General features: G+C 39.9%; 1 protein-coding gene across 3 annotated transcripts in view; it reads left to right on the top strand.

Annotated features, from left to right (window-relative positions):
- MTUS2 (microtubule associated scaffold protein 2) overlaps nt 1-24,409 on the top strand; it is a 585,660-nt gene that overhangs the window by 396,842 nt on the left and 164,409 nt on the right. For 2 of the 3 annotated variants that reach the window (XM_059143942.1, XM_059143941.1), the window contains exon 6: nt 11,161-11,319. In XM_059143942.1, coding sequence (XP_058999925.1) covers nt 11,161-11,319 — 159 coding nt within the window. Of the gene's footprint in view, nt 1-11,160; nt 11,323-24,409 lie in introns of all 3 variants that reach the window. The other variant, XM_059143943.1, reaches the window with a different exon arrangement.

The following is a 24,409-nucleotide window of genomic DNA, read 5'->3' as shown; positions in this document are numbered from 1 at the left end:
AGAAGAATGTGTATTCTGTTGCTTTGGGATGAAAAGTTCTGAATATATCTGTGATGTCCATCTGGTCCAGTGTGTCGTTTAAGGCCTTTATTTCCTTGCTGATCTTTTGCTTGGATGATCTGTCCATTTCAGTGAGGGGAGTGTTAAAGTCCCCTACTATTATTGTATTATTGTTGATGTGTTTCTTTGATTTTGTTATTAATAGGTTTATATAGTTGGCTGCTCCCACGTTGGGGGCATAGATATTTAAAATTGTTAGATCTTCTTGTTGGACAGACCCTTTGAGTATGATATAGTGTCCTTCCTCATCTCTTATTATAGTCTTTGGCTTAAAATCTAATTGATCTGATATAAGGATTGCCACTCCTGCTTTCTTCTAATGTCCATTAGCATGGTAAACTCTTTTCCACCCCCTCACTTTAAATCTGGAGGTGTCTTCGGGCTTAAAATGAGTTTCTTGGAGGCAACATATAGATGGGTTTTGTTTTTGTATCCATTCTGATACCCGGTGTCTTTTGACAGGGGCATTTAGCCCATTAACATTCAGGGTAACTATTGAGAGATATGAATTTAGTGCCATTGTATTGCCTGTAAGGTGACTGTCACTGTATATGGTCTCTGTTCCTTACTGATCTACCACTTGTAGGCTCTCCCTTTGCTTAGAGGACCCCTTTCCATATTTCCTGTAGAGCTGGTTTGGTGTTTGCAAATTCTTTCAGTTTTTGTTTGTCCTGGAAGCTTTTAATCTCTCCTTCTATTTTCAATGATAGCCTAGCTGGATATAGTATTCTTGGCTGCATGTTTTTCTCATTTAGTGCTCTGAAAATATCATGCCAGCTCTTTCTGGCTTGCCAGGTCTCTGTGGATAAGTCAGCTGCCAATCTAATATTTTTACCATTGTATATTACAGCCCTCTTTTCTCCGGTTGCTTTCAGGATTATCTCTTTGTCACTAAGACTTGTAAATTTTACTATAAGGTGACGGGGTGTGGGCCTATTCTTATTGATTTTGAGGGGCATTCTCTGAACCTCCTGAATTTTGATGCTCGTTGCCTTTGCCATATTGGGGAAATTCTCCCCAATAATTCTCTCCAATATACCTTCTGCTCCGCTCTCTCTTTCTTCTTCTTCTGGAATCCCAATTATTCTAATGTTGTTTTGCCTTATGGTGTCACTTATCTCTCGAATTCTCCCCTCGTGGTCCAGTAGCTGTTTGTCCCTCTTTTGCTCAGCTTCTTTATTCTCTGTCATTTGGTCTTCTATATCACTAATTCTTTCTTCTGCCTCATTTATCCTAGCAGTGAGAGCCTCCATTTTTTATTGCACCTCATTAATAGCTTTTTTGATTTCAACTTGGTTAGATTTTAGTTTTTTTATTTCTCCAGAAAGGGCTTTTATATCTCCCGAGAGGGTTTCTCTAATATCTTCCATGCCTTTTTTGAGCCCGGCTAGAACCTTGAGAATTGTCATTCTGAACTCTAGATCTGACATATTACCAATGTCTGTATTGATTAGGTCCCTAGCCTTCGGTACTGCCTCTTGTTGTTTTTTTTTTTTTGTGGTGAATTTTTCCACCTTGTCATTTTGTCCACATAAGAGTATATGAAAGAGCAAGTAAAATACTAAAAGTGTGGCAACAACCCCAAGAAAATATGGTTTAACCAAATCAGAAGAGATCCCAAATCGTGACGTGGGAGAAAGGGGATAAAAAGAGGTTCAAAAAGAAAGAAAGAAAGAAAAAAGAAAAAAGAAAAGAATTTAAAAAAGGACAACGAATAAAGAACAATATAAAAATGAGAAAATATATATATTAGATAAACTAGTTAAAAAACGTTAAAAAAGAAAAAGGTAAAAGTTTTAAAAAATTTTAGCAGAAGAAGAGAATAAAAATGAAATAGAAAAAAATTAAATTAACTGCACGACTAAAAAAAATCACAGGGAAAAAAAGAAAAAAGAAAAAAAAATCACAGGGAGAAAGCCATGAGTTCCGTGCTTTGCTTTCTCCTCCTCTGGAATTCTGCTGCTCTCCTTGGTATTGAAACCGCACTTCTTCATAGGTGAACTTGGTCTTGGCTGGATTTCTTGTTGATCTTTTGGGGGAGGGGCCTGGTGTAGTGATCTCAAGTGTCTTTGCCCCAGGCGGAATTGCACCGCCCTTACCAGGGGCCGGGCAGAGTAATCCGTTCAGGTTTGCTTTCAGGAGCTTTTGTTCCCTGAGCACTTTCTGTAGAGTTCCGGAGGACGGGAATACAAATGGCGGCCTCCTGGTCTCCGGCCGGAGGAGCTGAGAGCCTGGGGCCCCACTCCTCAGTACGCGCTCAGAGAACCGCGCCCAGTTACTCCCGTCTGCCTGACCTCCGGCCGCGCTTTGAGCTCACCGAGCCTGCGACCGGTTCAAGGTAACCCCGAGCTGCGAGCTTACTGTGGCTCTTTCTCTGTAGCCAGCTTTCCCGTTCCAATACGCGCAAGCTCTGCGACACTCAGATACCCCCGATCCTTCTGTGACCCTGCGGGACCTGAGGCCACGCTGACCCCGTGTGGGCTTTGCCCTGGTTTAGCCTCTGGAGCGATGTCCCTCAGCAGAACAGACTTTTAAAAGTCCTGATTTTGTGCTCCGTTGCTCCGCTGCTTGCCGGGAGCCGGCCCCTCTCCCCGGGGTCTATCTTCCCGTCGCTTTGGATTCACTTCTCCGCCGGTCCTACCTTTCAGAAAGTGGTTGTTTTTCTTTTTCCAGAATTGCTGTTCTTCTTCTCTTCGATCTGCTGATGGATTTGCAGGTGTTTGCAATCTTTAGATAAGCTATCTAGCTGATCTCCGGCTAGCTGAAGTAGTCTCAGCCTGCTACTTCGCCGCCATCTTGACTCCTCTCCCAAGAAAAATTTTTAGTTGAATATGGTGGACACACACTGTTCCATTAGCTTCAGGTACAGCACAGTGACTCCACAGGTCTATACGCTATATGCTCCTGGGAGTGGAGCTCCCCTCTGTCACCAGACCATATCACTTCAGTACCACTGACTTATCCCCTAGGATGTGCCTTTCATCCCCAGGACTTATTCTTTCTGCCCCTGGAAGCCTCTACCTCCCTCTCCCCTTCACCCATTTTTGCCTAAGTGCTGATGTTTGCCTTTCTGTTTATTGTCTTCAGAAGTGCTCAAACCCCACCGTACCTCACCACAGACAATCCCACCCTTGAAACAACAAATGCCCACCTTGGGTGTGCTCATTCCACGTGACTACATTCACGGGTGCAGTTGGGGAACATGCGAAGCTTTTCAAGAGCCCGTGGTCTCAGAAGTTGAGAAAAAGATGTGTCTATGACAGGAAGCGCTTGCCCCAGGACACTGTGGCACTGACTGCTTTCTTCTTTCGTACAGCAGGGCTCAAGAAGAACCTTAATTCTAGCAGAGCAGTCAGTGCCAGGGGAATCCTGCCTCCAGTTTATACTGCCCTTGATGTGGGATCAGGAAGTAAGGCAGGGAAGACAGCTGGGACCACATAAGGGAAGGTTTGAACAGCAAAAAACAGTTTGTGAGGTACTTGGAAGACTATGTTGAGCCACTTCTATTTGGGAAGAACAACAGGGCACAGTGAAGAGGCTGAACTGAATGGCGTGGGGTGGGTGGAGGAGAGGAGTCGACACCATTGTCTCTGCAAGAAGTGACAAGGGACTGCCTGGAGGCTAGCCACAGGAGCAGAGCCGGAATAGAAATATGAAGTCTGGCATGGAAATGGAAGCATATTGACTTGCATTGGTTGAAGAAAGGGAAAGAAAGATTCAAGGATGATTTTGGCACTCTGATCCCAAGGTTCTAGAACGATGCTGATATCATTAATATTAAAGAATAAAAGAGTTCCCGGTGCTAGTGTGCCCCTGAGAGAAATGTTTCCTTTAGGTGTCTCTTCTCTAGGACGCCTTCTCCAAATACTTGATCTTCACCCTTGAGTCTCCCTCTAGCTCTGCCCCCTGTGTTTCTTTCAGTCTGTGTACCTGTTTGTGGTCTGGGTGTTCCCTTTTTGGAAAAGGTACAGTGTATGAGGTCGGACCATGTCTGCCCTGAGCTCCCTGCCTAGTGTAGAGCCTGGAACCTAGGGCGCTTAGTCTACTTCATTTTTCAAAAAGAACTAACTTTGGTGAAATGCTAAGATAGGGGGTTCCCTTTAGCTCTTTAATGTGTGAATAAAACACCTAGGTTAAAATATGCACAAGGTGGGAAATGAAATATTCAGTTGGTACTCTAATAATTAAACTAAATTTTGCCACTGAGTGATAACTACTGCTAAATCAATGAGATATGCATCAATTAGGCAATCATGCAGCCAGAACATTATACAACTTGATTGCCGAGAATTGTAAAAAAAAAAAAAAAAAAAAATCAGTGAAGAGAGTAGTTTAATCATTATAATATGTATAAATATTCAAAATCAATGAAACATGTTTCTTAAAGTTTGGCTGTAATGCCTTCATATTATTAATAACAATTTTGCTTTTCTTCCACAGCCTTCCTCTTAAGAACCTCATTCTGGTCTGGTTAGCATCTATCTCTCATTGCCATTCTTTCTTCTTTCTAAGAATCAAGCGAACTTCTTGGCATTCCAATATATGAAGAAGTGAAAGAGCACATTGGAATATGTATCACAAAACGCAACTTTTCTCCTTGACCTCAGCCATAGCCAGAATTACCTGTCTGAGAAGGTGGAGTAGACATCTCTCCTTCTTTCGCAGGGGAATATTAGGTGCCCTGTACCTTCACACATCCTCCCCCTAGTGCCTGCCTCTAGGACCACCTTTTGTGGCCTGAATTTGCCTGTGTCTTCCTCCCTCTGTGGTGTCAGACAGAGAAGCTCAGACTTACACCTAATTTTGTGAGAGTAGATGAGGAGGGTGAAGGGGTTCAGGGAGGAGTTGAGTATCATCCTCCTCGTGTCTGAACTTGCTGTTTTGCTATAATGGATGGACTGCAATAGTGAGTTGGAGGAATTTTTTTTCTGTCTTATGCCATCAGAGGTACCTGCACCACTTTATAGTCCCACCAGTGTGTATGAAGTTCTGGTTTCTCCACATCTCCACCAACAACTTGCTATTGTCTGTCTTTTTTATTATAGCCATCCTAGTGGGTTTCCCATGGTTTCTTTGATTTGTATTTCCCTGTTGGCCATCTTTTCATGTGCTTTTGACCATATGTATATATTCTTCAGAAAAATGTCTATTCAAATTCTATGTTCACTTTTTATTGAATTACTTGTCTCTATTGTTGAGTTATAAATATTCTTTATATATTCTGGATACTAGACCTTTATCAGATAAGTGATTTGGAAATATTTTCTTCAGTTCTGTAGGCTGTCTTTTCACTTTATTAATAGTATGCTCAGATGCACAGAGACTTTTATTTTGATGAAGTCTAACTTATCTATTTTTTCTTCAGTTATTTGTGCTTTTGGTGTCATATCTAAGAAATGATTATCTAGTCCCAGTGTCATTAAGACTTACATTTGTGTTTTCTTCTAAGAAAACACAAGCACTAATTTTAGTGCTTACATCAGGTCTTTGATCCTAGTTTTTGCATATGGTGTGAGGTATGGGTTCAACTCCATGGGATTTTGATAGAATTGATCCATCAGTTCAGGGATGTAAGCACTGCAGGGAAGGAACTCTAGGAGTGGTACTGGAAAGAGAAAGAAATTACTTGATCCTAGGACTCTCAGTGCTGAACAAACCTGGTGGTTTAAAGAGAAAAATACAACACAATTTGGTTTATATATTCACCTGGACCTGGCTGGAGTCTGTAACCATGCAGAACATATACCTTACATATACCTCTAATGAAGGAGAGCTTACCTTCCAAGCAGTAAGTTGATGATATGATGATTTGGGTATTTACAAAAAGATGGCCAGGGTCCAGCAGTGAAATAGGAGGCTATTGTCCTTTAGTTTCTATGATCAGAGGAATACCTTCATATTTCAGTGGTGATAATGTAACAAGTCCAGGGTGCACCACTGGCATTTAAAAGGAAAGAATGAAGGAGAATAAGCTGGCAACTCACAGAGTTAAGAATGGTGTAGAGAAATCCCCTTTATGACATATGACTGTTTACAAAAAAATGTTATCTTTTCTCCCTGTCCTCATACCCCTCAGCTAACAATTATTAGCCCCTTTTCTCCATGGTCTCTTATATTTCTGCATGTCTTCTCAACAGAGGTATTAACAGCCCTACCCACTAGATGCCAATATTGCTTCAACCCAAAGTATCCCAGATTTTGATCCCTTAAGGACCAGTGCTGCCTCTTTTTATTTTATTTATTTGTTATTGTTATTTTATTGTGTCATTTAGTGCTGCGTCTTTATAGAACAACTTATTTGGTGTTTGCTTTTTCATGGAACTCCATGTTCTTTGTATTTCTTTCATCTAACATGACTCCTAGAGTATAAGTGGTGCTCAGCAAAGGTTTGTTGTTCTTCATGGGGTCTGTGCTTGCTCTTCCTTCAAGCATGTTGCAGTTCAGAAAGAAGATGTAATCGTATCTAATTGGAAATTCTGGCCACTTTTCCTAGAGCTTGACAAGTAGATACTAGAATTTATATGTAAGAGAAAGGTCAATGACCCAATATTTGGGTCAAGACAATTGTAAAATAAAAGAACCAAGTTGGAGGTACTTGTCTTATACTGGTTCAATATGCCAGTACGAGTCTTGCATGACAGTAAATATATCTGCTATGGTATTGGTATAGTGATAGAGAAAGAGATCAATGAGACAGAATATAGAGTTCAGAAATGGAGCCTCATGTGGCAGAATGGGTTAGGTGTTTACCCAATGATTCCCCTTTTCTCCTGTGCATAAACTAAGCGACATTTCCCAGCCATTAGACTCATGGCAGAAGTGATACACTCTGTTTCCAGGCCTGACCCCCCCAAAATTCTTCCATGAATAATTCATTTCCTCCCCATATGCCAGCTGCATATTAATGTCTCTTGAGAAACCCAGAGTAGGGCAGAAACACAAGATGGAAGGAGCCAGAGTCCCTGAGCTCCTGCCTGGATTAAAGCTCCCCAGGATGGCATGTCATCCAGATTGCCTGTATGAGACGATTCATGATTGAGAGAGAAACTTTTGTTATGTTGTATTACTGAAAAAATTTTTAAAGATTTTATTTATTTATTTGAGAGAATGAGCAAGGGGGGAGGGGAGGGGCAGAAAGAGAGAGAAGCAGGCTCCCCGCTCAGCTCCATCCTGAGGATCCATTCCAGGATGGAATCCTGGGATCATGACCAGAGCCAAAGGCAGATGCTTAACTGACTGAGCCACCCAGGCACCCTATTAGATTACCTCAATTTGGCGGCTGTTAGCTTGCACTAAAAATCAGGCCTGTATGAATCTTGACACACAGCAGAAGGAAGTACAGATATTGCAGAAGAGATGGACTGTCCAATGTACAGGGCTGAGATAATTGGCTGTCTATATAGAAAATAGCAACCACACATCCAGCCCCTACTTCGCGCTCTGTTCCAGGTGAATTAGTGATCTAATGTGCAAAACAAAGTTTTAAACCATTTAGAAGAATACATAGGAGAAAATCTTTATTATCTGAGGTAGACAATGAAAAACTAAGACACATAAGGTGCAAATCAAGTGGGGGAAAGACTGAGAAAAATCAACTACATTAAAAGGAAAGACCTCTGGGGTGCCTGAGTGGCTCAGTCAGTTAAGCATCTGCCTTTGGCTCAGGTCATGATCTCATGGTCCTGGGATCGGAGCCCCGAGTAGGGCTCCCTGCTCAGCGGGAAGCCTGCTTCTCCCTCTTTCCCTCCCCCTGCTTGTATTCTCTCTCTCGCTGTCTCTCTGTGTCAAGTAAGTAAATAAAAGCACAAATAAATAAATAAATAAATTAATTAATTAAATGAAAGACTTCTGAATAAAGGTACCATCACTGTGGAGGCTAGTCAAAGACTGAGAGGATATTTGAAATATATACCTAGAGAGGATCAATATCCAGAATATTAAAAAAAAAAAAAAAACACCTCCTATATGTCAATTAGGAAAATAAAATACTTTAGTAGGAAAAGGGCATAGATTATGAGTGGGTATCTTATGGAAGAAAAAACTTGAATTTGAAAAAAGTTTTCCACCTAACTGCCTGTCAGAGACGTATAAATTAAAACCAATTTCATTCATTCGTTAAGGTCTGACAGTCAGTACCTGTGGTGGGTGCGAATTGTGACAGGCAGTTCAGACAGCCATTTTGATACCACGCTCATGCCCTGGGTCCCAACAGTGTTGCTCAGAGTGGAACCTGCAGCGTCCAATATTCTAAAGCCCGGTGGTCCCTTATGTCCTGATTCTCCCCTTTTCCTGTGTCTCAAGTAGCTCGTCATAGGTTTTTAAGGACAATCATACTATATTTCCTTACATCCTGCAGTTGCTGTCAGATTTATTTTAGTGTTTCCTTTCTTTTCACTTGGAGCAGCGCCACCTGATATTAGTCCCTGGATTTGTTCCAAGTTCCCCACGAAAAACTGACTTGCTGTAATGACCAACCGCTGAACTAAAAACTAGCCCATGTGTGCTTGTAACTAACACAGAAGAGCTCACTATGCACCAGACACCACCCTTTCCTTGCACTAACTCTTGCCTTGACACTTAAAAATCCACTTGTATTAACTCTTTTACTTCCCGCGATGGCTCTGTGAGGTCCATGCCCAGTGTCCCCACTTGCGGATGAAGAAATGCAGGGGCAGAGAGGTGGGAGGTGGAGAAACAGCCCTGGCTGTCCTTCTCCTCAGACTCCACCCTTCATCCAGGGGATAGCCTAGATCATTCAGGCCAGATTCGGGGACTGGATTAGACTTGTGAGACACCGCCACTCTTTTTCTGGCTCATACAAATTGTTGTTTATTTCCAGTTATTTTCTTCCTCTTATCAAGCAATGGTTTAATGCTGCCTGCATGGTTGTGAAGTAGCCAGAACGGTTCTAGAATTCAGCAGCCATTCTGAGTACTTTTCATTTCCTAAATAATGGGTCTTTAATTACTAGCTGCCTTAAGCTGGTTTTCAAAGAGCAATACTGTGAACTGCCAGTCGGGTCCCACAATGATAGACAAGAATAGAGTTTTATTTTATTTTATTTTACTTTATTTTCTTTTTTGTTAATTCAAGACCACTCTCAGAGGAGCGTACCTCACCCACATAGCTTCCTTGACACTTCGTACTTCAAATAGGCTGCCTTCCCAGCCTGGAAAGCTGCCAAATCTCTAAATTGACATGTTCTCTGAATAATAAATTTCACCTCTGAGGATGAAGCCAGGTGCAAGAGGATTTGATAAAAGGGCATTTGAACTTTACAAATGATACAAAACATTTCCCTCTTAAGAAACTTTAATAATTAAGTGAAAGATTCCGTATGAAACTTTTTAATGTTTAATTCAGCTTCCACTACACATTTTAGTGAGTAGATTATTCCAGCAGTATGTCAGTGGTTAGCTAAGCAGTGCAGAGTTCCATGTGAAATCCATCCAGTGGCCCCTTCCTTCCATCTGTAATGTCCTGCGAACCTCCAGAGAGCCTCTAGATTCTGGGATTGGACTAGTGAGCCCTCTGAATGATTCAGAAGCTAAGACTTACTTTTTTCGGGTTCATGGTGTCCATTTTCCTGAAGAAGTTTTTCATGAGGTTATAATCAAACAGGTGCTTACTTCTGTATTCGACATTCAGGATACAGTGCAGATCCTTTTCATGAAGTTTCGATGCATTTGTTCTGTTGGCATAGATCTAATGCATTCTTGAGCCCTGTTGAGAACTATGGAAAAGCTTGCACAGACCTGAAAAGAACTGTAGGACATAGGCTCTGTGCTGGGAAATAGGGCATTCTTTATTTTTTCTTTCCTAAATATGCTTTTCTTCAGAAACAAAACAAATCTCACCGATTTTATATGGACTTTCAGGTCTTCAGAGGGAGGAAATCAGTAATCTCTTACACTAAGTGATTGAATAAAATTCCTTGATGTTTTGAATATTAAAACCATTTGAATAATGTTATCATTTAATGCAGGCCCTATCTAAATAAAATGTTATGCCTATCCTTTTAAAATGATAAAAACAAAAAATTTAATCTTTTGCTAAAATTCTGTATACTTCTTCCAGCTGTCATTGCATATTTTCCACGGTAGATGGTCACGTTTCTAACTGGATAGTTTAATTCCAAACAAGCCGTGGTTCCAATACATTCAAGCTTAATTTCGTGGGTTAGGCCTTGCAGCTGCACTCAGAGGTATACTTAAAAGACTGATCCTTTAACAGGGAATAGATGATGGTGTCATTGTCTTTAAGAGATGACAGATGTATAAGCCACAGTAGGTTTGGAAAGATCTGGAAGAAAACTTGGGGCCTTGTGCATTTAAACCTGACACATATCCCAGTATGCCATATGTTCAGAGTGTCAGAGCAGTCCTTTGTAAACAAACTGTCCTTAGACATAGAGTCTGTTTCTATACTGAATAGTAAACTGAAATATCGATAGGCATCGTATGCCTTTGCAATAAGCTAGGCTCTAATTCAGGGCTTCACAGTTTGGTGATACCTCAGCTTTTCAGGCAAAAAACTTCATGGGTGTCAGAGAGATTCTTTGGCCCCATGCTCCATACCCTTCTACCTTTACCCCAAGCCTCTTGTTCTGAAGGTCAAATAACTTGCAAGTCAGGATGTTCTCCATAAGCTTCTTGGAGCAGCAGCCCATGCACAAGTCTTTTTTCTTACTCTCACCTCTCCTGGGTCACACACACTGGTTTTCAAAAATAGGATTGCTCATCTTCTGTGAGTTATCAAATAAATGCACATTGTACATATGTACAGTTACACATCCACATAAGCAAATTGTGTGTGCGTGTGTGTACGTACACACACATGTATAAAATCTTCAGAGGCTGCTTTTGTCTTTTGTGGTTCCCTTGCACAGAGGATTTGAATGACAGACTTTGCTGTGGTGATTAAAGGGAGCTCTTCTCCACTTCTGGTCCCAGGGAAACGTTTTTCAAGGCCACTCACCAAGAGTCAGATCAAACTCTAAAGCAGATGACGGTGTTGGGATTGGCTGGCAATTGCACATGGCAAGAAGGGTCCATCCATTTTTCATGAGGTTATAATTAACACACTGTCTGCCTCCCACAGGGTCAACCTTTGGGAATGAAGACCAGCCGGTTCTGAAGGCAGCTCTGCCTTCCAAAGACACACCCAAGGGGGCCAGCCGGGCGGCCCCTCCAGCAACCCCCAGTGTGACAACACCCCGCAGGAGTTTGCTTCCGGCACCAAAATCCACATCTACACCCGCTGGTAAGACTGTGTGCCCTGGAGAAACTCCACAGTGGAGTGCCTTTCCTACATTAAAGAGTCTTTTCAAAGCCCCCTGTACATCAGTTACTTAGATGGGATGACAGATGAGTTTTAAATGGCATTTAAATTAATAACAACAATATACCACTATTTTCAAGGTACTTTCTTATATTCATATGTTTAAATTCTCACAACTGTCACTCCTCCCCCAGCTGGTAACCTATTGAATCATGTAGTTTGATTGCAAGGAAAAAAAAAAAAAAAGAATCAAACTATTCTAGGGCAGATTGGCATTTGGTTCTGGAGCCCCACGTTGATGAAATCACTGGAAGGACTATAGCACCAAGCTTCCAACTTCACCTCCAGGGGTGAGTCATGGAACCCCACATGAGCTGCTGGCCAGGGATCTGGGAGTTCTGTTCCACACCCCTGGCTCCAGGCTCATTCCTCCAAAGCTGGGATCCAAGGAGTAGCAGCTACCTGAGAAGGACTCCAGAACCAAGCTGTTTCTGCTGGATCCAGGCCAGCAGAAGGGATGACTTGCCCCTCCACACCCATGAAGCCAGTGACCTGAAGCAGGGTTGTCAGCTGGTGCAAAGGTGTAACAAAGCTTGTCGAGGCAGCCTACATGTGGCCCCCATCTCACCCAAGTACATCTGTTTGTCTGCGGGGTGCCCGAGCTTGCAATTCTGAGCCTTCCACCTTCTTGCATGATAGGAAAGTACACAAAGAAGAAGGGAAGACGTATGTTGAGCCTTGATCCACTGTAGAAGGCTTATCCATATTGGTATCTAGTCTTCCGTATTTTTCTTCTATCCTCAAATAATCATGTACAGCATACACATGTGGGCCTATGGGAGTTTCTAAAACTGAGGATTTATTATCCCCACTTTTCTATATGTTGCTTTCTTTATTCAAAGAGTACATCATAGAAACACCTTCAAATCATGGTGTGGCTCATTCTTTTCAGTGGCTGCCTGGTGTGGATATAACATGATGTTTCATATGTCCCCACTGTGGACATTCACTCTGTAACTAGCTTTGCCCCTATGAACAATGCTGCAGCAAATGGCCTTGAACGAGAGGTGTTCTTTCTGGTGACTGATTCCTGGGAATGGATGGCTGTGTTTGATGCATTGATAGGTAATGCTCGATTCTTTCTCAGAGTTGTTGTAGTGGTTTACATGTCTGCCCATATCCCTGTAAGGAATAGGTGTGATCCTTTGTCCATCTGATGGGAATAGAGTACTACCTCAATGTTCATTTAATTTGCATTTCCCTGACTGCAAGACTAGCAGGAGCCCCTTGCTCTAGGATGCAGTAGCACCTTGGAACCCTCTTTGGTAAGACTTAAATTACTTATTTTGTTCTCTCTCGGTGGAAGGAAAGCTTCTGGGGGCCAGGGACCATGTCTGTGTTGTTTTAGCCTGGTATCCCCGCTGCCTGCCACAGTAATCTATAGTGATCCCTAACATCTACTCGTTCAAGGTTGGATACACCAACCAACGCATGTATGAATGCCACATGGTGTTTGACTCTCTCAGTTCCAGTGTACAAACTAACCGTTTGGCCTTAGTTTCAATAGAAAATAATTAGGCAAGTTTAAGGGAAGTTAAAATACAGACATGGAGTCAACCCTTTAGGCAAGTTTCTCCAATTTTCGGGTATTAGAATCATCTGTCAGGCTTGTTAGACCATGGATTAGTGGGCCTTATCCCTAGAGTATTTCATTCAGTAATTAATAATAATTATTAATATTACATGTATAAAATGTCCCTATTGTTTAGGAAAAATGTAGTCTACTGTACATACTTTTCTCTACCTTGCTTTTATCAAGTAATGATAGGCCCTCAAAATCACCTTCTAGTAGGACACATCTTCCCATTCAGTAGACCAGGGATGGAGCCCGAGAATTTGCATTTCTAATGAATTCCCGGGTGATGCTACTCCTACTGATCTAGGGGTCATATTTTGTGAACCACTGTTGTAGAAAAATAGGCTAGGAATTTGGGCAGTTGTTCTTAGAAAAAGCCGCATGCAAAGATAATGTAGGGACGCCTGGGTGACTCACTCAGCTAAGCATCTGCCTTCTGCTCTGGTCATGATCTCAGAGTCCTGGGATCGAGCCCCATGTCGGGCTGTCTGCTCAGCAGGAAGTCTGCTTCTCCCACCCCTCCTGCCCCTTCCCCTGCCTGTGCTCTTTCTCTCTCCTCTCAAATAAATAAAACTTAAAGAAAAAAAAGAAAGAAAGAAAAGGTATTCTACCTCACTCATGATAAGAACAATGTAAAGTAAATCTACAATGGACTATAATATGTCACCTAGTAGATTGGCAAAATTCCAGAAGATTGAAAACATCTGTTGTTGGGAAGCTGCAGGGAAAGCGGCACCCTCATACGTCATGGGTGGGACACAACCTAAGGCGTGTCTGGTGCAGGGAATTTGGCATTATCTAATAAAATCGCATGAGCATTTTTGTTCTTTGACTTAGCAGTGCCACTTCTAGGAATCTTTTCCAAAGGTAGACTAGGAAGAATAAAGGGCATAAACAGTGCCCAGACTGTGATATCTAATTACATTTCCCAGTAGAGGGAGACAGGGGTCCTTGAAGAAATGCCTGCTTCTGCGGGGACCTGTAGAGCATCTTTCCTTTCCAGAAAGCCAAGAAGAATTCAAAGACTGCTAGAGTTCTATCAAAAGGACTCAAGTGTCAAACCGAATAAACTCCTACTGGTTAAAAAAAAAAAAAGTTTGAGTAGCAATAAGATAACAGCTGCAGCAGATTAATATTCACCAAGATATATGTATATCCACAAAGGCATAATGATACAAAAGATAGGCAGAAACTCGTCATTTTGGAGAATGCTTGGAAACCACCTGTTATTTTTGAAAGCTGGTAGATAGGGAAAATAATAGAACATTTCAGCTTCTGTTCGGTCTGTACCTCAACACAACCAAATGGTTAATAAAGGGAAGTTTCTCTTATAAAAGTGTTCTGGTTAACAAGATAGGATAGCATATCTTTTCACAGCTGCTAGTGAATCAGGGATGAAGGTAATAAAAGATACAATTGGGTGTTATAAACTGTACTGATGAAAATCTGTACATTGTCTGTGAATTAGTTTTGGGGGCAAAATGTATCTGAACTAGCTTCTAGATCTAACTACTAATTTACTGGAAACACGAGGGCAGAGAAGCATATTAAATAGTGCCATGGAAATAGAATTAGTAGACCCTGATGGTGGGAAATGTGATAGGACAAAACAACTAATTTACACAACAACAAAAATGATAAAAAAACAAGAAGCAAGAAACAATTTGGGGGAGTAAAAAGAGACGGAGGGGGACTGCAAAATATGGATCTTATTTTGCATTCCAGTTCAAATAAACACGCCCAAAAAACTTTGTTTGAAGATAACTGAGGAAATGTAAATCTACTGCTAGTATTTTAAGCATGATGTAGTAATTGTGGTTATGTTTTTAAAAAGTCGTATTTTAAACATTCACACCTGAAATGATAGGCTCTCTGAGATTTACTTCGAAGTAACTCAGGATGATGGCAGGTGGAGTGAGTGTGTTTACAGAACATGAAACAACACTGTATATTACACATTGTTGAAGCTGATCAATAGAATACATGAAACTGACTTGACTAGCATCTCTAGTATATACTGAAGGTATTATGTAATAATAGAGCAAAATGTGTTGAAAGAGTGGTTGTTTTAGTTGAAGTCCAGTTAAATGGAAATCAGATACGTCAGGTGTGGAGGAGAGAAAGAAAGGAAGTGACATTATTGAGGCCCATAAAATTTCATTAATTTTTTAAATGTTTCAACCACATGACAGATTTTTGAAAGCCATGTGATCTTGATAACAGGAATTCTCTTCTACTTTGTATTACTTATAAATACACTTTAGGGGCACCTGGGGGGCTCAGAGGGTTAAAGCCTCTGTCTTCAGCTCAGGTCAAGATCCCAGGGTCCTGGATCGAGCCCCATATCGGGCTCCCTGCTCAGCAGGGAGACTGCTTCCTTCCCCCGTACCCCCCTGCCTATTTGTGATCTATGTCGGTCAAATTTTAAAAATAAATAAATAAATAAAATCTTTAAAAAAATACATTTTAATGTACTAAATCTAATTTTGTCTTAAAACTCTGAGAGGTAGGGAGAAAAGTATTATTTTACAAGTTACAGATAAGCAAACCAAGACTTAGGATATGAAACAATAAATTGGTAAAAGAAAAATTTTATCACTGAATTTTAGCTTTGCATTTATTCCATTGGTTTGGATATCTAAGTTAAATAAAATCTAGTTTTGGAAACAAAATCAGTTTTCACATTGCCTTGTGTCATCTGCTACTTAAAAAGTAGGAGGTAGGCATACAGATTACAATTAAATCCCAAATAATTGGATTTCTTGGGACTGCAAGGGGTTTGGGTTTCTTAATTACTTAGATAATGCCAACCCTTGTTTTAAACCATGTTATTGGAAACATTTCTAACAGTGTTTTGCTTCTTTCCCTTGGTGAGTCTAGGCTAATGATGGCAGAACTCTTGTATCTTTAGGGCATCTGCTCAATTACTGTCACCCACAATTGTAGATACAACACATACCCACAATAGAACATACCCGGAGAGTACTTTGGCTGTAGTCTTTAAACTAGATTTCTGATGTGAGCTTTCTTTTTGTGAGTGACTTTTTTCTGGTTCTTTCATTCAAGAAACATCAAAGTGCTTATTTTAAGCCATAGGGTGACTTGACTTTAGGCATAATTAAAATGGTTCTAGTTTTTAAGAAGCTCACAATAAGGTAAACAATTATGAACTAATAAATAGAGTGATAGCAAGAGATCATAATCTTATCAGTATGATTCCAGTTAATTCTAGCAGACCAAGAATTCATAATAAAGTGGATTAAGAACAATGACCTGAAAAAGTTTAAATTAAATATAATAGATTTTTATTTTTTATTCATGCAATCACTTTCCCTTTGTTATTTATTTAATCATTTTCTAATTTATTTAAAATTTAACTGCTTCCTAACTTCAGAAAAGATCCAATGTAGCATTCAGTAACGGGCACAGAATAACACAGATTCAAGAATAAAACTCTAATTAATAAAAAAAGAAAACCCTGATAAAACTAGGCCCAGAGTTTCCTGACCACAAGAGCAAAAGAAGAAACAATCTGGGATGGAAAAAAAAAAACAAAAACAGAGTCGGGGATCATGTCACTTCCTCAGAAGAGAGAAGCTTGTTTCTTAGTCCAAATTTTTAAGATTTTAAGAGTTATTTCTGTGAATTAAAAAATGTGTATGTTGAACAACATAGTGACAACTTTGTCTTAAACATAGCTATTCTGACAATAAAATAATTAAAAAGTAGTTTTAAAATTTTGAAATAGGGAAAGCGTTTCTAAACATGATATGAAGCCTGGAGGGAGGCCTGTGTGGCTCATTTGGTTAAGCGTCAGCCTTAGGCTCGGGTCATGATCCCAGGATCCTGGAATCAAGTCCCTCATGGAGCTCCTTGCTCAGAGGGGAGGCTGCTTCTCCCTCTACCCACTGCTCCCTGTACTTGTGCTCACTACGCACACTCTCTCTCTGACAAATAAGTAAAATCTTTAAAAAAAAAAAAAAGAAAGAAAAAAACCTAGAAATGTTTAAAAATTGATAGATTTAACTATATAAAAACTTAATTATGTTTGTATAATTATTTCAATAATTATTTCTACAATGAAAGGCATCGTGGAATTAGGAAGATAAACTCAATGAAAATGTTGCAAGAAAGTGTTACATGAAAACAAACAACAAAAAATACAACTCAATTGGAAAAAATAGGTAGAAGATATTAATAGGCAGTTCACACAGTAGAAGTACAAAATAAAAGCCATTAACATATGAAAAGATGTTCAAAAACATTAGTAACTAAATACATTCAGTGGTTTTTTTTTTTTTTTTTTTTTAGTGACATACCATCATTTTCATTTGGATTAGAAAAAATTAAAAAGGTTTATTATAACCAGCATTAGTAAAAATATGGCAAATTAACACTATAGTAGCATTAATAGGAATATAAATTTGTATAAGCTTTTAGAGGGCAGTTTGTCATCCATGAAGATTTAAGTGTATATAATGTGTAACCCAATGTTTATACTTCTGGGAATCTCTCACATGAAAATTCTTGCTTAGACAGCAATGATGTAAGTACAAGAACTTTTTTTTTGCAACATTGATTATAATACTAAAAAATTGGAAACAATCTAAATATTTGTCAGTATCAAAATATTTAAATAAGCTATGATACATAAATTCACTAGATTGTTATGTAATCTTTCAACAGAATGAGACAGTTCTATATGGAAAGATGTTCATAGTACATTGTTAAAGGAAAAAAAAGCTGCAGAAAATCTCTTTTTTGCTAAACCCAAACTAAAAATAGATCTTTTTCATCTATGCTTTTTTGCGTATTTATAGAAAAAATGTAGAAACTATCATTTAAGTTGTTAACAGCTATTAGCAGAGTGGTATCCAACAAAGGAGAAGTTGTAATAAGAAGAAAATTTTCATTTTTCGGTTTTAATCTTCTTTCTCTATTGTTAGAAGTCTTCCATACATATCTTTCATTCAGCACTGAAATATATAAAAATAACTCAGTAAAAATGGGATAATAATTTGCTCTGAGGAGAAAGCATGAAGAATATAGAAAAAAAGAAGCAATAAAATATTTCATAATTTCATTGTCCATGAATAGCCTCTAATATATATGAGCATAGTTCCTTCCAGTCTTTTTCTGTACAAGTAGGGAAATTTTTCATACTTAGATTGAGGCTTTACATATAGTTCTGGATCTTGCTTTTTTTTCAGGTAACTTTATATCCCAAGCATTTTGCAATGTCATGATAAATATATGAAAATGCTGCTTTTAGTGATATTATAAAAACTTTATATCAATTTACCCTAATTTGTAGAACTGTTTATCTCCTGTTCATTTAAACTGTTTTCAGTGTTTCAATATCATGAAACAATTAATTGCAATAAACTTATTTTGCAAAAGCACATTTTGTTGGGTTTGTCAGGACCCCCACGGGCTTGATGATTTCCTAGAAGTACTCACTGGACCCAGAGGTTGCTTTATTTCTTGTTACAATTTATAGCAGTGAAAGGATCCAGAGAAGAAAGAAAGAAGGAAGGAAGGAGGAAAGAAAGAAAAGAAAAGAGGGGAGGGGAGAGGAGAGAAGAAAAAGCAAAGGGAGAAAATTCATGGGGCAGAATTCAGAAGAAACCAGACACAAGCTTCCAAGAATCCCTTCAGTGGAATATCACGGATGTGTTTAATTGCTCCCACAGTGATGTGTAATAGCATAGCACGCGAGCCTGATTGTACAGGGTTTTTATTATGGGTCAGTCACAGAGATGTACCACCTACTGAATGTGCAAACCATCTAGGCAAACTGGTGGAGTGTGACTCAAGGCTTCATGAAGGCTTAGAGAACACTTTATCAGTCAGAACATTCCAAAGGCTCAGCTTGCAGGAGCCGGCCAAGGGCCAGTCTATTAAAACAGGCCCTTCCTGAGAATGGGCAGTGTTTGAGTAGCCCAAGCCTACTACATGAACCCATCCCCATGCATGTGTGTTCTTATGATAGGTTCCTAAAAATGGGAATACTGAGTCACACTGGAATATGGCTTTACACATGACATAATTTGACTAGTAGCTATTTCTTATAGCCATAAGTCAATTAAATCAATGATACAATATTAAATAGAAATTGTTTGAAGAGGTTTTTTAAATTGAAACTAAAATAATATGATCTAGGAGTGCCTTTATGGAATCTTCCTCAATAAGCAACAGTTTGGAGAAGCCATAGAAGGAAATGGTTAGCATATGCATAGTCTGGCTCTCCCAAGGGAGAGTTGTCTCGGTTTAATTTATGATGACAAAGAAGTTGACATTAATTTGTTTTAAGTGCAGTATTCTGTTGCTGATTGGAAGGATGCAGAATGTTTCAGATACCAAGCATGTAAGTAACAAAATTGTTTTTTAAGTCCTTTTTTTTTTCCTGTTCTTTTGTTCCTTTTTAAAGATCTATTTATCAAGCATCCTCTATGTACCATGCAGGATGGTTAGAAGTTGATATACTCTGCCTCACTTAATTCTAGAACGGAGGTTTGAAACATTAGATAACTACCTCCCACCCACGGTCATATAGCTTCTGTATAGTAGAGTGGGAATCCGGCTAGGTCTGTCTGACTCTGAAACCTGCATACTTAACCTCTGTGCCATGCTCCTTAAATAGTCTTACTCCAGTGGAGGCCAGTTAATTACATTTTATTGAAATAACTACCATTGAAAATTACATCTTAGAGACTTGAGTTCTTCTTTGTAGGACAATGCTAGTGACCTCCCAAAGAGTTTCTCAGACCTGCTACAATAATTCTTTTTTTTTAGATTTTATTTATTTGACAGAGAGAGAGAGACAGCGAGAGATAGAACACAAGCAGGGGGGTTGGGAGAGGGAGAAATGGGCTTCTGTTGAGCAGGGAGCCTGATACGGGGCTCAACCTGAGGACCCTAGGATCATGACCTGAACTGAAGGCAGACACTTAACAACTGAGCCACCGAGGCAACCCTGTTAAAATAATTCTATGGTCTACCCATACCCTTCCTTCCCTGGGTTTTCAGACACAGGCTGTGAGCTATTAAGCTGTACTAAATATGGTTGGAGCTGTAAAATATGACCCACTCCCATAATATTATCTTCCTGTTAATTATGATCATTACCTCATAGACATCAGTGCAATGACAACAGCAAGTTTTAGATTGAATGCTCATCATTAAAAAAAAAAATACTGAGTACCTTATCAATGGGTGTGCAAAAGGAAGATTCCTGAGAGTTTTGGAAGTGTAGCCTTGGTTTTTCAATAGTCCTTTTTTCTCAAAATTCTCATGAAAAGTTTTTCTGTGGTTTATTTAAAATACAAAATCTCAACAGTGCCTTGATCCCTATAATTTTACATCAATAACTTCACTCGTTGACTCTTCAAACTGGTTTGCAACTGTTGTAGCAAAGAGGAAAATACTTGCAGTTGAAAATATTGATCTGAAGATCGATTACTTCTTGGTCAATATGCATTCTGATTCTGTTGTTGACATGATATATTATAGAAAATAAAATTACTTTATTCAGCCTAAGGTATGGAAGGATTTCCTGTTGTTATATAGAAAAGGAACAGTTGGTAGCTTGTTGTCTGAGGGAAAAAAAGGTCTGGGAATACTGAGGCTGTTACTCTGCAAGCTACAGAAACTCCACTTGTATTATGAAAATTCCATTTTATGATTTTAAAAGCAGATTGTTATTTCTGAATTAAACTCCACAAGTTTAAGTATTTCCAGGGAGACTATCATTTAAAAATCTAAGTATTTTGTCCACAGTCTTACAGTGTGTGTTTACTGAGCCTTCGATGTGCGTGTGGGCCAGAGAGCTACTCACCGGGTGCTCCCGCCATCCCTCTAGTCTGGCCAAATATTCCTTCTCTTTTCTGAGCATGTCTTAAATGAAGAGGTTGAGGAAGAGCTTGATGAAATAAGATATTCCGCTTTAGGAAAAAAACAGGGCAGGTGAAAGGATCACTTTAGCTGCTACTGGAATCTTAGTTCTAGAAGATTTGAAGATTGTTCTTACTGTAGCCTGTGATATATGCTCTTTTAAAAGAAGTAGCTCCAAGAACATGTTGTTATTCTGATAGTGAATGAGTCATGGCACCTCACAATATGGAAGCTCATGTTGACTCAGGAGTGTTCAGAAACCTCCCTGGAGTGGCCCCTGAAGGAGGCAAGTTCAAAGCAGCTAAGCTGTGTTGGGCTTTTCAGTATAGACCATGCTATTGTATTGTATTGACTGTGTTCTGCCTGAGGCTGAGTCTCCATTGCAAACACAGCTTCAACGTATTTGTCATTGTGAAGCCAACAGGGGAGCTGCAGTAGGTTGGGGATAGAGGAGTGTAGAGCAGAGTCGAAGTGTTTAGAAAGAATCTTTAATGGAGAAAAATAAAAACAATAAGTTTGAGACCATTCCTTTGCATGAGGTCACAGAGACAGAAAAACACCTTGGGATGATGCATGGAATGTCTGGAAAGAGGAGCTGTCTGCTTCATCATTGCTGGGTGTCCTAGAAGAACTGTTTGCTGCTCTTCCTGGCCGGCAGTGGGGTGGTTCCTAGCCCCTCACAGCAGGCCAAGAAGTGCTGTTAATCACAAGTTCTGACACTGGTGTCAACTCACAGTCATCTGTGGGGAGAGGACAGGCCGAATTTGGTTGTTGAGCATCTGCTCTCTCAACAAATATTGACTGAGCCCTTTCTTTGAGTTGAGTGCTGTGCTGGATACTTGGGGAAATCATGATATATATGAGACAGGCAGTCTTTGTCCCTGTGGATCTGAGGGTGTAAGAGAAAAACATAGAATGTTGTACTTCCATGCTAAATTATGTAATTATACTTATGCAGTGAAAGGGGAATGAATGTACAATGAAGGCATATTATATAGACAACGTAGTGTGCTGAAAACACACAGACACAGACCTAAAGGATCAGTAGAAGGTACCGGAGAGCAGTGGTGGGGAACAGCATTCCATGCAGGTGAAACAGCAATTTCATCTTTGTCAGTGTTAGGGTTCCTGAGGCGCACTCCCCTCAAAATCATGGACTAGGGCTGTTAACAATTAGAACTGAAATTGAAAAGCTATTCACACACCTTTCCCCCCTGCACACCTCTTATGGAGGAATTTGCTGGCTATGGTATAGTCAAAAGACCACATGAAGAAGAAATGACACAGCAAATTTGTAACTGCTTCAACATCTCTGATTTTATTGCTGAGGCCACCTTGGTTTTAATCATTATGCAAAAATTGTCCCTTAAATAGGTTCTTGGGATGGTTTCATTGTTGTTGTTGTTGTTGTTGTTAGGGCACTTGGCTTTAGAACTCTTGATGACCTCATCCACTGTTGACAGTTTAGTGGGCTAGAGTGTTGTTTACTAATTATAATTGATTAAATGCCATAGAATGATCCCATAAGGGGAAAGAAATATTTGTCTTCCTTGGCTGTCTTTCAAATTCCTTCATTAAAACAACAAGACTATTATAGACAATTTAGGAAGCATTAGGGGACAACCCATAGTCCCAGAGGAGACTTTATAAAATGCTATGACTCACCTCGATATTAAGCCACCCTGTGGGCTGTTGTGAAACCTTTTGTTTTGTGGTGGATGCTCAAAAGTAGGGCATAAAAACCCAACTTTCGTTTAAGAGTATATGCACGTATCTAAAAGGTTATGCACCTGGTATTTTGGCCACTCTGCTTGTCAGCCTTGAAGAGCTGCGGGAGCTGGCCCAGCAGTAATGAATGCAAATGGTCTTTCCGAGCTGCGTTTTCCATTGTGATTTCTGACATTTATGTGTTTCACAACTCTGCCTTCGGTGCTTTAAATGTGTTGTTATGCAAATCACTACCATGATGTCGTGTGATCTCTTAGCACGATGAACGTGGAACTTTTAATTACATGTCAGTGTTTAAGACTTTCCATTTCTCTCTAGATTTGTGTATTCTACTGGCTAGCTTACATTGGTGAACTGCCTCATACTAATTATGATCTTCATGGGGAGTTGAAAAAAATGCAAATATAAGAAAGAGACAAATGCCAGTCATCCATTTTCTAATATAACTGAAGAAGAATGGCATACTTCTTGGACATTAGAAAGTATTCAGACTTTTATTTTTAATCCATTAATCAGCATATTTGTAACTGCTTTGGACCCCACACTTTACTAATCAATAATCACCCAACCAGCCTAGCCCATAGGCATCTAAATCCCTCCCTGTCACTCTCCCCTACTGCTACCAGCAGCCTTTCACCTTTCTAAACCCAGATTTTATCCTGTTTCACCCCTGCTTAGGACCTTTGAGTGGGTCCCCCCCCTACTTCCAGGCACAGATCCAGACTCTGTGTGTAACCCAACTAACTTGACTTTGCTCCTCGGTGAGCTGTAGGCAGAGACTACCCCAGGTGGAGTTGGGGCACAGAGTAAATTTTACTTGCAGCAAATGAGGTTGAGGGGAATAACTTACAAAGCCATGACTCCCCAAGTGGGGTGAGTGGGTTTCTTTTGTTTAGGGTTAGGATAAATATTTAGAAAGGGAGTCTTGTTCTTGCATGTAGAGGTAGCCATTAGGTGGTACATGCATACTTAGGAAAAATGTCTATACGTGCATCATGTTATGTTAATGAGGTTTATACTCTTTCTTGGGTGGAGATTTTAATATTATAATGAGGCGGGGTAACTGTCAGACACCCTGTGGTCCATCTGGCCACAAGTGGTTGAGGCCATGGGTCTAGGCCAGCCAGAGTTCTTCCCTTTCATTCCCATTCCTCTAAAAGATAGGGTTAATGTTCCTCTGAAGAAGAAGAGGGAGGTCCATGGAGGTCTTACTGGTGACCATTTTAAACTCATTAACCCTGTGGGGTATGGTGTCACTGGGCCTGGCACAGGCACTTCCTGAGTGTGCCTGCCTAACACTTTAGCCTTCTTTCTTCCATGACACCACATTACACTGCTGGTTCCCTAAATAAGCCAAAGCACTTTATGTCTCTGTGCTTTTCCTCATTCAAACTTTTCTCTCTATGATGCCTTTCTCCTTGCCCTGCTTCTCCCAATCACTTTCCAGACATCTGATTCTCATTCAAGATGACCATGTATTGATTGCTTAGTTATGATGAGTCCTCCACTAGCCCAAGTCTTGACCATCTTGATGACCACCACCATCATCATGAACATGATCTCTACAATTTTTTGCCTAGTATTAAGTACTAGACTCTGCCCTAATTGCCTTAAACTCATGCTCTTCCTAAACACAGGAGCAGTACTGTGGAGTATCTCTTTCCTCTTTTCTTAAAAGTGATGAAAGCTGACTTTCCCAATGTCAGAGTTACTATGTAGCCAACTCAAGATTTTAGTTGAGGTCTCCCTCCAAAGCCTCTTCTTTTTCTAACATCCTACATTCATTTATCTATTGGAAGACTGGTTGGTTAA

The sequence above is a fragment of the Mustela lutreola genome, chromosome 13 (assembly GCF_030435805.1).
Source record: "Mustela lutreola isolate mMusLut2 chromosome 13, mMusLut2.pri, whole genome shotgun sequence".
Lineage (NCBI taxonomy): Eukaryota > Metazoa > Chordata > Mammalia > Carnivora > Mustelidae > Mustela > Mustela lutreola.
Note: the sequence above shows the minus strand (reverse complement) of the source record. Positions and strands in the feature narration are given on the sequence as shown.